Below are 15,801 nucleotides of genomic sequence, written 5' to 3'. Positions count from 1 at the left end.
GACAGAGCAAATTGTTTAATAAATGAATGGAGGTAAAGCTTCAATCAGAATCAAGCCTGAAGAAGCCTGTATGTTGTACGGTGAAACGCGCATAGCTTTTTATCAGCGGTGCTGTCAGCTGCACACCGCTGAACTGTCCAGTTTGCTTCAACAATTTGGGCTGCCATTACTGAAGGCGTGCTTTGCACTAATGGGCCTTCACAAACATCTGATGCACAACTTGGCGTGACTGCAGAATACGGAGCGAGGATGATTGTCTCTGAAACTGCAAATGGATATATTCGTTAAGATGCAAGTATACACAGCTTACTTTTGAATCAACACGGAAACAGGTAATCCCATTAACCACACTAACAAAGATCCTCTGTGAAATGAATGTAGAGAAAGAATTGACCTACTTTTGCTGGGAGTCAGAGGGTGTGATGGATTACTTATAAATGGGACACAAATAACTTGGAAGCCTACATGAATGTCATTATTTAAGCTGTGCCTGCGCTACTAACTAACATATATATATATAATATATGACTGTGGATTACAAATATATGCTTTGAATGTCTTTCCAACTTTTTACGATCTAACTGCCTTTTACAATCCAACTGCCTCTTATAACCGCACTAATAAGGACCCTCTATGAATGAGCCTATATATGCTTAAGTGGCAGAACCTGCTTATTTGCCTTTGTAAGTCAGAGGGAGTGTTTGGTTTATCATTAATGGTTATACGGCTTTGTGGAAATCCGTTCTAATTGTTGTGGCCAGAGTTGGACTTGCATGATTTATTATGTTCTACAATATACACTATCCATTCATTTTGGATTACTAAATGGACATCATTGATGGACATTTCTTTAGTTATTATGCAGTCTGTATTGCCCTCATTTGAAGAATTCTGTTATATGTTAATGTTGCTAATTCTTCTAATTAAATAGAAGAGATAGATAGAGAGAGAGAGAGAGAGAGAGAGAGAGAGAGAGAGAGAGAGAGAGAGAGAGAGAGAGAGAAAGAAAGAGAAAGATAGAGACAGCGAGAGATAGAGAAATAGAGATAAATAGAGGGAGGGAGAAAAGAGAAATAGAGATAAAGAGAAGGAGCAAGAAAGAGAAGTAGAGATAAAGAGAAGGAGAGAAAGAAAAAGAGAGCTAGACAGAGAGAGACAGAAAGCTAGAAAGAGAGAGAGAGAGAAAGATAGAGAGACAGAAAGACAGAAAGAGAGAGAGTTAACAATGTCTACTGTTCCTGGCAGATTGTTACTTAGAACGATGGGTTGAGGATTAGATCAGCAAAAATAGCTTTTTCAAATACAAAAATAAACATAAGGAGCAATTTCCCAAACATTTGTTACGCTGCAGTTGTTATAAGAACTCATTGGTATAAACAAATATGTACTGCAATAGCATATGGATTACCTACAGTACACAATAGCTCACCAGCGCTCACTGCCTTCATACCATAGGCTGCAGTGGTGAAGCTTTAGACACCCTGTGATATTGCTGTGTAGTCACACATTACTCTTTAGTTAATGTAAAAATGTATTTAATATTTAAAATAAGGTATTTAATAAATAAAATAACCTAGCATCCCTTTGAAGGAAATGGCCCAATGTTTACACTGCAAGTAAATTAAAATTACTGTATATAATATAAATTGTATTTCCTGCATGAACTATAGGCTGAGCAAAAAATACTATCACCTTACCTGAGAAACCAGGCAGACCTGGATCTCCTTTAGTTCCTGGAACACCTGGTAACCCTGGCAGCCCTGGATTTCCTGATGACCCTTTATTGCCAGGAAGTCCTGGGAATCCACCTGGTCCTGGCTCTCCCTAGAAGACATTTTAATTATCTACTAGCTTTCTGCATACTTTAGAAAATGAAATCATATGATGACTACAGCTAATAATAATATTATTACCATTATTTAGTCTATAAAGTGATGTCAAACTCTGTAATGTTAGAATACAAGAGAGGAAGGCATTCTTAATTGACTATTATAATAATATGAATTATTTAAAGGGAAGTACAAAGATACAGAGGTTTTCTCTAACAATACCTGTATTTCATCTATAAACTTCTGTATGTGGGGAAAATTGTCACTACCTGCACCATTTTACTGGATATGAAGACTGACACTTATAGAGACAGTAAACAACTTGATATTTTTTTTTTTAATATAAAATGTTTAGTTACATGTAATGAAAAAAACTTTTTAACTTATTTATTTTGCCCCCACTCTGTAATTTATCTATGAAATTTGAGTAATTTCTAATTCTCAGAACTTGAAATGCACCCTTCTGACTTCTCTAGGCTAATGCTTCTACATATCTGTCCATAATTAGCTTTATCAGATAACCAGATACCATATGAAGCCAGATAGCATTGGTGCCGAGTGGGAGCGGCAGGATGGAAGGATTGATGTGGGTGGGTGGGTGGCCCAGCAGAGGAGGAGGGTGGGAGAGGCGGGGTTCCCTATACTACGGAAAAAATGTTAGGTAGGTGAGAGGGAGGGATGTGACCCTATGTTACAGAAAATTGTTTGGAGGGGGAGGTGGGACCTTACACTACAGAAAAAAAATGTGTTACTGACAGACTGGCTGCCAGTAACAAATATGGCGAAGGACATTGGGAGGGGGAGAGTAAGAGCTGTTGGGGGGGGGGGGGATCAGGAAGGTGGGAGGGTGAGGAGGGATCACTACACTAGAGAAATAAAAATAAAAATAAAATATTTAAAAAAAGAGAAAAGGCCATCAACTGCATACTGACAGACTGTCTGCCAGTGCCTAAGATGGTGGTGACCAGTGGGGAGAGAGTGCAGAAAGAGAGCTGCTTGGAAGGGAACAGGTAGGGATCAAGTGGGTGGTAGGTGTCAAGTGGGAGGGTAATCCCTACACTAGAGCAAATATTAACTTTACAAGTTAAATTATTAACCCCTTCACTGCTGGGAATTTTAGAAGTATGATGAACAGCTGCAATTAGCAGCCTTCTAATTGCCAAAAAATGCATGTCTGCTGTTTCTGAACAAAGGGGACCCCAGAGAAGCTTTTACAACGTTTTCCTTATGACTGCAGTAGCTGTGTGTAAATAATTTCAATGAGAAACTCAGTTTACAAAAAATTAATATTTTTTTTTATATGATTGTATTGGGCAGCCAAATAGTGGCATCAAATATACCAAAATGGGCCTAGATCAATACCTTAGGTTGTCTACTTTAGAAAGCAAACAAACAAAGGCTTTATTTCTGTTTAAACTGAGTGATATAAAAAATGCTACAAAAACTCTGGTACTTTGGGCAAGTTTAACTATGAAATTCCCGATAGCGGAAGAATTCTTGTGGAGATTTATATTTCTTTTAAAGACCTAAGTATGCTAAATATACAGCATCTTTACATATTAAGAGTAATGTAAAATATTTTTTTTAATTATGGATTTATATATACCTTTTGTCCAGGTAAACCTGGTTGACCAGCACCTGAAATTCCAGGTTCTCCTTTTTCACCTTTCAGTCCAGAAAATCCAGAAGATCCTGGTGAGCCAGGACGTCCTGGTTGACCAGAAGAACCTTTAGCACCAGATGGTCCTATATGAGAATGATTTAAATTAAAGAATATTACAATTCTTATAAGTTGTAGCTTGTTCAAAAAATTCTCCTATTCAAAGCCAATTTTGTTTAATACACTTAAAAACAAACACCAACGTCTTGTCTCTTGTGTCCTAATCCAACTCTACAAGTATGCAAACAGACCAGAAATTCAAGACCTCTTCGCTTACACAAAAGTGAATACATAAGGTATTATGTTGCAGACAATGACATTCTGGGATTGTTGTTGCCATAGACCTCTATTAGTTGTAAACATAATCATCTTCAAATGGCTTGAAGGCACCAACATCCATGACTATTTTGTAGCAAAGAAGTATCATTTGCATACACCAGCAGGTCTCTGGTGTAAGACTCTGTTTCTTATTAACTATGTATCAATTCTCGCATTCAATGACATTCTATGTAGGTCTGCATGCTGCTAGTTACCTTTGTAGCTATTGTTTGATAATAACTCATCTGGCCTCATAAGTGGAAGAGCTTTAGGAGTTTAAGCTTTCACAAAATGAGGTGCAACTGAATTAACTTTCTACAAAACACTTTCTACAAAACTACCATAAGGGAAATTAATTATAATTATTGTCAAAATACTAATGGCTTCAAACTAAGAGCTTTTAGTACTGCTGTTTATGCCCATGTTAAACTATAATCAGTTGTTGAAATACATTGCTTAAGCCTTAATTGCATCCATTGCTTCTAATGTGAAGTATCTAACATCTCAGCTGTTTTGCAGTTGAATTACCATATTACATTTCTGGCAGGAGAGCTTGCAGTATTCCTTGTTTCAATGCTCTCTCTTAATAATGATGTAATTGCTCTACCCTGCTCCTCCTAAATTATTGTCAAAAAAGCATCAATGGAATTACATACCAGGAAATCCCATCTCTCCCATACTGCCTTTTGGTCCTGGAGAGCCATCAAGACCGGACTGTCCAGGAAACCCAGGATCTCCTTTAGGTCCTACGTAAGTAATAGAGATGTAAAAAGTATGAGTGCAATACATCATATACTGGGCATCTAAGGACCCAGAATTAGTAGAATACTATTTCAAAAGTAATAAACTATACAAAAAAAAGTATATAAAATCTATATATAAAATATATAAAATTGATATTGCTTATTTACATTGGTCATTAGAACTGCTCATTTCCCCAATGTGTAATTTAAAAAAAGTAAAATTGCTAATCTCAAACCTGCTTGTCCTGGAGATCCTGGAAGTCCACCTGGGCCTGGTGGTCCTGGATTACCAGGTAACCCGCTATAGCCTTTCTCTCCATTTAATCCTGGTGGACCTAAAATAACATAAGAAAATATTAGTACTGAAAAGAATACCTGGTGTCCTAAAACAAAATGTTTTATTGTACACTTGAAACATTGTTATACAGAGAGACAGCTTAAAACATGCAATGGTCTGGTAGGCTAAGGGGAGTATCTCAACCACTAAAGTGTGACACGAGACAGAGCCGGTAAACAGTGCTAATTTCATATACAGAATGCTTCTCTCAAATCTGGGACTGTTACCATCTGATAATAGTCACTAATAGGTACTGATAGGAATAATTAGTTTTATGTTTTAACTCTAGCCTTCTTGGATACTTACTTTTGCTGCCTTAATAGCAGGAAAAAAAAAAGATAACTTGGACATTTATTTTATACTTTGGGAATACTAACAGAGTACACATAAGTTCATCCAGATAATTGTTTTACAGTAACAAAAAAGGTATAACTTGTTTCTCTGGAAATAAATGAAACTATACTACAAATCCCGAAATTCTTGAGAATCTACTTGATACCAAATGAGTACAAGCTTGTTTTTTTATTCCTATGACTAAGCGCCACTAGGGGGCGCGAAACGCGTCAGGATTGCTGTCCTTGCTCACCTGCATTGAGATGCAGTTTTTACTTTTACTTTAATAAAGATTTACTAAGGATTTTAGTTGCCCCTGAGTGCTCAGATCATTGCTTCTCTTGTTTTTTTATTATATAGCTCTAAACACACAGTACTAGATTACTCTGTAACCTAGGTTTTTATCAAAATGTTGCAAATCAATAGCTGAGCTTCTTGAGCTCTCTAGAGAGCGTGGGACAAGTTACATTTTACAAAAAGCAAGAGGTATTTAATGTCCCATTAGCAGATCATATTATATAAATTCTATGGTCTTACTACAAAAAAAATAAATATATAATAGGTAAGTTCTAAGTTATTATTGTATATTTCCCATCAGGATCACTGCATTCCACCAGGAAACTTTCTGTTTGATATCCTTTTAGTCCAGCTCATGTTACAAGTAGACCATATAAATATATATCATAACAGAGGTTTGATGACTCTTTTTCCCTGTTTACTGCAAAAAAAATAGAATGCAGCAAAATTAAAAAACAAAATTTATGCTTACCTGATAAATTCCTTTCTCCTGTAGTGTGGTCAGTCCACGGGTCATCATTACTTCTGGGATATTAACTCCTCCCCAACAGGAAGTGCAAGAGGATTCACCCAGCAGAGCTGCTATATAGCTCCTCCCCTCTATGTCACCTCCAGTCATTCGACCAAGGACCAACGAGAAAGGAGAAGCCAAAGGGTGCAGTGGTGACTGGAGTATAATCCAAATTTTTTTTTACCTGCCATAAAAAACAGGGTGGGCCGTGGACTGACCACACTACAGGAGAAAGGAATTTATCAGGTAAGCATAAATTTTGTTTTCTCCTGTTAAGTGTGGTCAGTCCACGGGTCATCATTACTTCTGGGATACCAATACCAAAGCTAAAGTACACGGATGACGGGAGGGACAGGCAGGCTCTTTATATGGAAGGAACCACTGCCTGAAGAACCTTTCTCCCAAAAACAGCCTCCGAAGAAGCAAAAGTGTCAAATTTGTAAAATTTGGAAAAAGTATGAAGAGAAGACCAAGTTGCAGCCTTGCAAATCTGTTCAACAGAAGCCTCATTCTTAAAGGCCCAAGTGGAAGCCACAGCTCTAGTAGAATGTGCTGTAATTCTTTCAGGAGGCTGCTGTCCAGCAGTCTCATAGGCTAACCGTATTATGCTACGAAGCCAAAAGGAGAGAGAGGTAGCCGAAGCTTTTTGACCTCTCCTCTGACCAGAATAAATGACAAACAGGGAAGACGTTTGTCGAAAATCCTTAGTTGCCTGTAGATAAAATTTCAGGGCACGGACTACATCTAGATTGTGTAGCAGACGTTCCTTCTTCGAAGAAGGATTAGGACACAAAGATGGAACCACAATCTCTTGATTGATATTCCTGTTAGTGACCACCTTAGGTAGGAACCCAGGTTTAGTACGCAGAACTACCTTGTCTGAATGAAAAATCAGATAAGGAGAGTCACAATGTAAGGCAGATAACTCAGAGACTCTTCGAGCCGAGGAAATCGCCATTAAAAACAGAACTTTCCAAGATAACAGCTTGATATCAATGGAATGAAGGGGTTCAAACGGAACACCCTGTAAAACATTAAGAACTAAGTTCAAACTCCATGGTGGAGCAACAGTTTTAAACACAGGCTTGATCCTAGCTAAAGCCTGACAAAAAGCTTGAACGTCCGGAACTTCTGACAGACGTTTGTGTAAAAGAATGGACAGAGCTGAAATCTGTCCCTTTAAGGAACTAGCGGATAAACCCTTTTCTAAACCTTCTTGTAGAAAAGACAATATCCTCGGAATCCTAACCTTACTCCATGAGTAACTCTTGGATTCGCACCAATATAAGTATTTGCGCCATATCTTATGGTAAATCTTTCTGGTAACAGGCTTCCTAGCCTGTATTAAGGTATCAATAACTGACTCAGAAAAACCACGTTTTGATAAAATCAAGCGTTTAATTTCCAAGCAGTCAGCTTCAGAGAAATTAGATTTTGATGTTTGAAGGGACCCTGGATCAGAAGGTCCTGTTTCAGAGGTAGAAACCAAGGTGGACAGGATGACATGTCCACTAGATCTGCATACCAAGTCCTGCGTGGCCATGCAGGCGCTATTAGAATCACTGATGCTCTCTCCTGTTTGATTCTGGCAATCAATCGAGGAAGCATCGGAAAGGGTGGAAACACATAAGCCATCCCGAAGGTCCAAGGTGCTGTCAAAGCATCTATCAGAACCGCTCCCGGATCCCTGGATCTGGACCCGTAACGAGGAAGCTTGGGGTTCTGTCGAGACGCCATGAGATCTATCTCTGGTTTGCCCCAACGTCGAAGTATTTGGGCAAAGACCTCCGGATGAAGTTCCCACTCCCCCGGATGAAAAGTCTGACGACTTAGGAAATCCGCCTCCCAGTTCTCCACTCCCGGGATGTGGATTGCTGACAGGTGGCAAGAGTGAGACTCTGCCCAGCGAATTATCTTTGATACTTCCATCATTGCTAGGGAGCTTCTTGTCCCTCCCTGATGGTTGATGTAAGCTACAGTCGTGATGTAGTCCGACTGAAACCTGATGAACCCCCGAGTTGTTAACTGGGGCCAAGCCAGAAGGGCATTGAGAACTGCTCTCAATTCCAGAATGTTTATTGGTAGGAGACTCTCCTCCTGATTCCATTGTCCCTGAGCCTTCAGAGAATTCCAGACAGCGCCCCAACCTAGTAGGCTGGCGTCTGTTGTTACAATTGTCCAGTCCGGCCTGCTGAATGGCATCCCCCTGGACAGATGTGGCCGAGACAGCCACCATAGAAGAGAATTTCTGGTCTCTTGATCCAGATTCAGAGTAGGGGACAAGTCTGAGTAATACCCATTCCACTGACTTAGCATGCACAATTGCAGCGGTCTGAGATGTAGGCGTGCAAAGGGTACTATGTCCATTGCCGCTACCATTAAGCCGATCACCTCCATGCATTGAGCTACTGACGGGTGTTGAATGGAATGAAGGACACGGCATGCATTTTGAAGCTTTGTTAACCTGTCTTCTGTCAGGTAAATCTTCATTTCTACAGAATCTATAAGAGTCCCCAAGAAGGGAACTCTTGTGAGTGGAAAGAGAGAACTCTTCTTTTCGTTCACCTTCCATCCATGCGACCTTAGAAATGCCAGTACTAACTCTGTATGAGACTTGGCAGTTTGAAAGCTTGAAGCTTGTATCAGAATGTCGTCTAGGTACGGAGCTACCGAAATTCCTCGCGGTCTTAGTACCGCCAGAAGAGCACCCAGAACCTTTGTGAAGATTCTTGGAGCCGTAGCCAACCCGAATGGAAGAGCTACAAACTGGTAATGCCTGTCTAGAAAGGCAAACCTTAGATACCGGAAATGATCTTTGTGAATCGGTATATGAAGGTAAGCATCCTTTAAATCCACTGTGGTCATGTACTGACCCTTTTGGATCATGGGTAAAATTGTCCGAATAGTTTCCATTTTGAACGATGGAACTCTTAGGAATTTGTTTAGGATCTTTAAATCCAAGATTGGCCTGAAAGTTCCCTCTTTTTTGGGAACCACAAACAGATTTGAGTAAAACCCTTGTCCTTGTTCCGACCGCGAAACCGGATGGATCACTCCCAATAATAAAAGATCTTGTACGCAGCGTAGAAACGCCTCTTTCTTTATTTGGTTTGTTGACAACCTTGACAGATGAAATCTCCCTCTTGGGGGAGAGGATTTGAAGTCCAGAAGGTATCCCTGAGATATGATCTCTAACGCCCAGGGATCCTGGACATCTCTTGCCCAAGCCTGGGCGAAGAGAGAAAGTCTGCCCCCCACTAGATCCGTTCCTGGATCAGGGGCCCTCAATTCATGCTGTCTTAGGGGCAGCAGCAGGTTTCCTGGCCTGCTTGCCCTTGTTCCAGGACTGGTTAGGTCTCCAGCCTTGTCTGTAGCGAGCAACAGCTCCTTCCTGTTTTGGTGCAGAGGAAGTTGATGGTGCTCCTGCTTTGAAATTATGAAAGGAACGAAAATTAGACTGTCTAGCCTTAGGTTTGGCTCTGTCTTGAGGCAGGGCATGGCCTTTACCTCCTGTAATGTCAGCGATAATTTCTTTCAACCCGGGCCCGAATAAGGTCTGCCCTTTGAAAGGTATATTAAGCAATTTAGATTTAGAAGTAACGTCAGCTGACCAGGATTTTAGCCACAGTGCTCTGCGCGCCTGAATGTCGAATCCGGAATTCTTAGCCGTAAGTTTAGTTAAATGTACTACGGCATCCGAAATAAATGAGTTAGCTAACTTAAGTGCTTTAAGCTTGTGTGCTTTAATGCTGCTGCAGCCGTGACAGCCGCAATGCATGCAAGAGGTTGCAATATAAAACCTTGTTGAACAAACATTTTCTTAAGGTAACCCTCTAACTTTTTATCCATTGGATCTGAAAAGGCACAGCTATCCTCCACTGGGATAGTGGTACGCTTAGCTAAAGTAGAAACTGCTCCCTCCACCTTAGGGACCGTTTGCCATAAGTCCCGTGTGGTGGCGTCTATTGGAAACATTTTTCTAAATATCGGAGGGGGTGAGAACGGCACACCGGGTCTATCCCACTCCTTAGTAACAATTTCAGTAAGTCTCTTAGGTATAGGAAAAACGTCAGTACTCGACGGTACCGCAAAATATTTATCCAACCTACACATTTTCTCTGGTATTGCAACTGTGTTACAATCATTCAGAGCCGCTAACACCTCCCCTAGTAATACACGGAGGTTTTCCAGCTTAAATTTAAAATTTGAAATGTCTGAATCCAGTTTGTTTGGATCAGAACCATCACCCGCAGAATGAAGCTCTCCGTCTTCATGTTCTGCAAATTGTGACGCAGTGTCTGACATGGCCCTAATATTATCAGTGCACTCTGTTCTCACCCCAGAGTGATCGCGCTTACCTCTTAGTTCTGGTAATTTAGCCAAAACTTCAGTCATAACAGTAGCCATATCCTGTAATGTGATTTGTAATGGCCGCCCAGATGTACTCGGCGCTACAATATCACGCACCTCCCGAGCGGGAGATGCAGGTACTGACACGTGAGGCGAGTTAGTCGGCATAACTCTCCCCTCGTTGTTTGGTGAAATATGTTCAATTTGTACAGATTGACTTTTATTTAAAGTAGCATCAATGCAGTTAGTACATAAATTTCTATTGGGCTCCACTTTGGCTTTAGCACATATAGCACAGATATCTTCCTCTGAATCAGACATGTTTAACACACTAGCAAATAAACTAGCAACTTGGAAATACTTTTCAAGTAATTTACTATAATATGAAAACGTACTGTGCCTATAAGAAGCACAGAAAAAGTTATGACAGTTGAAAATTAATAAACTGAAAAGTTATAGCATCAAATCTTTGTAAAAACACAATTTTAGCAAAGGATTGCTCCCATTAGTAAAGGATAACTAACCCTGATAGCAGAAAAAAAATACAGAAATAAACGTTTTTTATCACAGTCAACTACAATCTCACAGCTCTGCTGTGAGTGATTACCTCCCTCAAAACAAGTTTTGAAGACCCCTGAGTTCTGTAGAGATGAACCGGATCATGCAGGGAAGACAATGAACTTCTGACTGAATTTTTTGATGCGTAGCAAAAGCGCCAAAAAAGGTCCCTCCCCCTCACACACAACAGTGAGAGAGATCAGTAAACTGTCATAAATTAAATAAAACGACTGCCAAGTGGAAAAAAATAGTGCCCAAAACATTTTTTCACCCAGTACCTCAGAAAATTAAACGATTTTACATGCCAGCAAAAAACGTTTAACATTAAATAAATTAAGTGTTATTAAAAAAGCCTGTTGCTAGTCCCTGCAAATTAGGCTAAAGTCTTATGCATACAGTATAATTCCAGTGAAGTGCCATTCCCCAGAATACTGAAGTGTAAAATATACATACATGACAGCCTGATACCAGTTGCTGCTACTGCATTTAAGGCTGAGTTTACATTATATCGGTATGGCAGAATTTTCTCATCAATTCCATTGTCAGAAAATAATAAGCTGCTACATACCTCTTTGCAGATTAATCTGCCCGCTGTCCCCTGATCTGAAGTTTACCTCTCCTCAGATGGCCGAGAAACAGCAATATGATCTTAACTACGCCGGCTAAAATCATAGAAAAAACTCAGGTAGATTCTTCTTCAAATTCTACCAGAGAAGGAATAACACACTCCGGTGCTATTATAAAATAACAAACTTTTGATTGAAGGTATGAAACTAAGTATAATCACCACAGTCCTCTCACACATCCTATCTATTCGTTGGGTGCAAGAGAATGACTGGAGGTGACGTAGAGGGGAGGAGCTATATAGCAGCTCTGCTGGGTGAATCCTCTTGCACTTCCTGTTGGGGAGGAGTTAATATCCCAGAAGTAATGATGACCCGTGGACTGACCACACTTAACAGGAGAAATATTTATTTTTCACTAAAAGTAAAAGCCAATACAACAAAAAGTGATAGATCTGTACCAAAAAGTAACATGATGGATGTAAAGAAAACACCACAGATAAAGTGCAAGTAAAATGTATTTCTTACAAATGCAACCAAAGCTTGTATCAGAGGATATCTTGACATCCATGATGTAGTGCTTTCTGAATGTATGTGATGCAGACTACACTGCCTGACATTATGGCTTTGACTGCCCAGGAAGTATAAATTGCTGTTATAGATTGGCCTCAAAAATATAGAAACAGGTCTGTTTTTTAAGTATTCATTGGTGATCTTAAGAACAACCAATCTTGCTAATGTAGACATTGCTGGAGACATTCCCTTTCTATGACCTTGAGAGGTCATAGAAAAATATCTTTTTGCTTCTCCACAACATACAAGAAAGGTGGATATTCAAATATTTCACCCTATTTATAAAGTCTTTGTTCTGTAGATTAAAAGAAACCAAGTGAGACTTAAAAGTTGCAGTTTGATCTTCATCAACAACCAAACAAACTAGAAAATCAATAAAGACTCTGTCAATTTCATCCCAAAATTCCATCAGACAGGAACTCCCAAACCTATACAAGTAGCTGATTACTTCCAGCTTTAAATTGGAAAGTGATCACATTTTATAGAGCAGAATTAGTTATGATTCTCTTGCTTTCAGAAGAGAGATAAACTCAGTCTCAGTCCTATTTCCTTCAGTCTGTGTTGATCATCCTCCAGGTCTCTAAGACCAAAGGCCTGATGATCTACAGCTCTCTGGTCTTATGAGAGGATCTAAGACATCTTGTCAGTACTGCGAGGTACCGAAGAGTTTTAGAAATGCAAATTTTACCTTGTGAGCTGTTTATCTAGCTATGGATGTTAAGGAGAGGCACACACATTACAATATAATGCTCAAAAAAATCCTCCAACGATTTTGAGTGATTTCTCTCCATGTCGGTGAGTTTTTGATCCCCAGGCCCCAGTGTCTTGGATAAGGGTGAGGAATTTAACATTGATATTGAAATTATTTTCTTAAAAGATACAATGGTGCAGTGAGGCCGTTCTTAGTAAGTTTTGCAATGGAAAGCATGGATTTATGAGCCAGGCTGAAATAACTGCAGCATTCTTTGACTCCCGGCTGCCATTTGTAGCCATCAGATATACCACTAACTTTTCACAATAAAAACAGTATCTATTGCAAACCTTCTTATCTTAAAATTTGATTATACATCTAGCTCTCTCCTCCTACCGCCCCATTTATCTTCTCTATTCTGGCCAATCAGCAGTTGATACAGGAAAAGGATAGTATAAATTAGTTTGAGAGCTGGCTTCATAATCAATGTACAATGTAAGCTGTTGAAACCTCATGGGAGGGCACAGGCATAAGCACACACTCAAATCAATTCCAACACCTGTCTCCATTTAGTAATATCATCTCATGAGTGCACGTGTGTATGCTTTCATGATGTTTCTACACTGTAGCCCACAGTACATTTTTATACTACCAAGTTACATAGCCTCTAAACACCAGAAATAAAAATTGTAACATGAGAGACACAATGGTTATTTTGAAGCTCATGAGTTGATGTTACATTATTTAGCCTGACTGGGGCATAGTGTCACTGGTAAATATAAGGTTACAAGGAATTTGAGCTCATCTACAGGAAGAAAATGAGGATACAGAACATTGGTTAAGAGAAGAGATTACTTTTTAAAATATAATTGTTATACAAAGTTTACAATTGCAGCATCAATGTTAAACCCTTTATCTACCACAGAGGAATGCAATGCATTAATAAAACAATGTGAAAAACCCTTGACTATAATATACATATTTAATTATGCATAGTAATTACACTTTTAAATTTAAAGGATCACCTCTTCTTAAAACTGGAAGAGCCCACTACAGATTTCACAACCCTTATCTTGCCATACATCTGTGACTAACTGACCTCAGCAGGGGGGTTAGCTAAAATACTGCAAAACTATGCAACCCTTGTTAACAAAATAGCAGTGGCAAACTTTGTGTGCTCCAGTATCAAGTCTGCACTGACTCCCCCCCAAAAAAACAAATGGTGGGGGGGAGTTTGTTAATTGAAAAACAATCTGCAGCAATAAGGTGTTACAATACTCAAGAGTTTTCATATTTGATATTTTAAAGGGGCAGTAAACAACTTGTAAATACAACATTTTCTGCATTCTTTCAATGGATTAACATATCAGCAGAGTCTTAATTGTAATAGAACAGAATAAACACCTTGTTTGCTGCAATTGTTTTTAATTGTTAAAACTCACCCCCCACTTAACTTATTTGAAGTAGCCAATAAAAACTGGAGTCTGGAGATGACAGGGCTTGCCACTGGTATTATGTTAACAAAACCCCCATTGTTTTACAAGAAATTATAAGGTTCTACAAATTAAGGAGAGATATGTGGCAAGATAAGAGTTTGTAAAGCCTGCCATGACAGTTTTCAATACTGTAAAATCCACAATATTCATAAATTACAGGAAAATGAAGCAACATAAATAATGCAAGTTGTTTACTATACACGATTAAACATTTTAATTTAAAACCTTTACAGTATTTACAGTCTCTTTAATTTGCAACACAATCTAAGTCTTCTAATCCAATGAGTTGTATGTCCCTTTAAGCAGTGCACTGCAGGACTCAAGTGGTTAATAGTTATGAATAAAGCAAGTTTGCTTTCTCACCATTTACTTGTGTTTGAGGAATACTAAACAGTAATAACCATACTTGAATGAATGTTGCCTTTGGCATAATATCAGTTAGACAGGACTAAATTACCTACCTGATAACCCTGGTTCTCCTTTAATTCCTTTTGCACCAAGTGATCCTATATCAATTCTTCCAGGAGGACCTTGTAGTCCGGTATTACCCTTTTCCCCTTTAAATCCTGGCTCTCCTCTAGGGCCAGGCTGTCCAGGGAATCCATCGTTACCTAAAGTAACCAAATCAATTGCAATTAAAAAAAAACAATATTGAAGAACAGAAACAAAAGCTACTAGATCTCTATCACAATATACAGGAATTTGGACAATACAGGGCCAATAAAAAGTGCTTAAAAAACAATTAAAGCTGATCTAGGAAGTCAGTGAACAAATAAAAAGTATTTAAGACACGGAAATCTATTTTTTCTTCTTTAGATGAAAAGAAAATATTTAAAAAAAAATGATTTTAATGTAGTAAAAAATTATTTTCATGTATTAAATAAACTTTTTCTTTGTCCTTCTTGCTGAGACTAGTCCATGTCAGCTAACATTTGTTCATTTCAGCCAGTGAGCATTAATACTAGTGTATGAGTTACCCTCAAACATTTCCTGCTAATTTAATAGCAGATTTTAATAACGCCTCGATGCAAAAACAGAAAAGTATTCCTACAGTGATATTATTTACCACAAAGTATAGTCTGCTGAGATGATTAGTAAAGGATTTACAAACTGCAGATCAAGTTATGTGCCTCTTTATATAACAAGAGAAACACATCTCAGTCTGTCAAATACTATGCATTTTGTAATGGATTCTGGAGAATGGTAGAATACACTAACTACCCAAGACAAACACAATTACTTAAAGGGACATGAAACCCAATTTTTTCTTTCATAATTCAGATAGAGCATGCAATTTTAAATAAGGTTCCATTTTATTTCTATTATCTAATCTGTTTAGTTCTTTTTGTATCCCTTGTTGAAATGTATACCTAGGTAGACTCAAAACCTGCTGTGGTGGCTGCACATCTATGCATCTTCCCATTGGCTTTCAGTGTATGACCAGTAGTGCATTGCTTTCCCTTCAACAAATGATAACAATAGAATGAAGCAAATTAGATAATAAAAGTAAATGGGAAAGTTGTTTAAAATTGTATGATCTAC

General features: G+C 38.7%; 1 protein-coding gene across 1 annotated transcript in view; it reads right to left on the bottom strand.

Annotated features, from left to right (window-relative positions):
• The window catches only part of COL4A5 (collagen type IV alpha 5 chain), a 310,651-nt gene that overhangs the window by 54,750 nt on the left and 240,100 nt on the right, over positions 1–15,801 (bottom strand). The window contains exons 33-37 of the mRNA XM_053699143.1: positions 14,721–14,870; positions 4,787–4,885; positions 4,464–4,553; positions 3,436–3,575; positions 1,698–1,824 (exon numbers count right to left, since the gene is read on the bottom strand). Of these exons, the coding sequence (XP_053555118.1) occupies positions 1,698–1,824; positions 3,436–3,575; positions 4,464–4,553; positions 4,787–4,885; positions 14,721–14,870 (606 nt within the window). The remainder of the gene's footprint in view (positions 1–1,697; positions 1,825–3,435; positions 3,576–4,463; positions 4,554–4,786; positions 4,886–14,720; positions 14,871–15,801) is intronic.

Source organism: Bombina bombina, chromosome 1 (assembly GCF_027579735.1).
Source record: "Bombina bombina isolate aBomBom1 chromosome 1, aBomBom1.pri, whole genome shotgun sequence".
Taxonomy (NCBI): Eukaryota; Metazoa; Chordata; class Amphibia; order Anura; family Bombinatoridae; genus Bombina; species Bombina bombina.
Note: the sequence above shows the minus strand (reverse complement) of the source record. Positions and strands in the feature narration are given on the sequence as shown.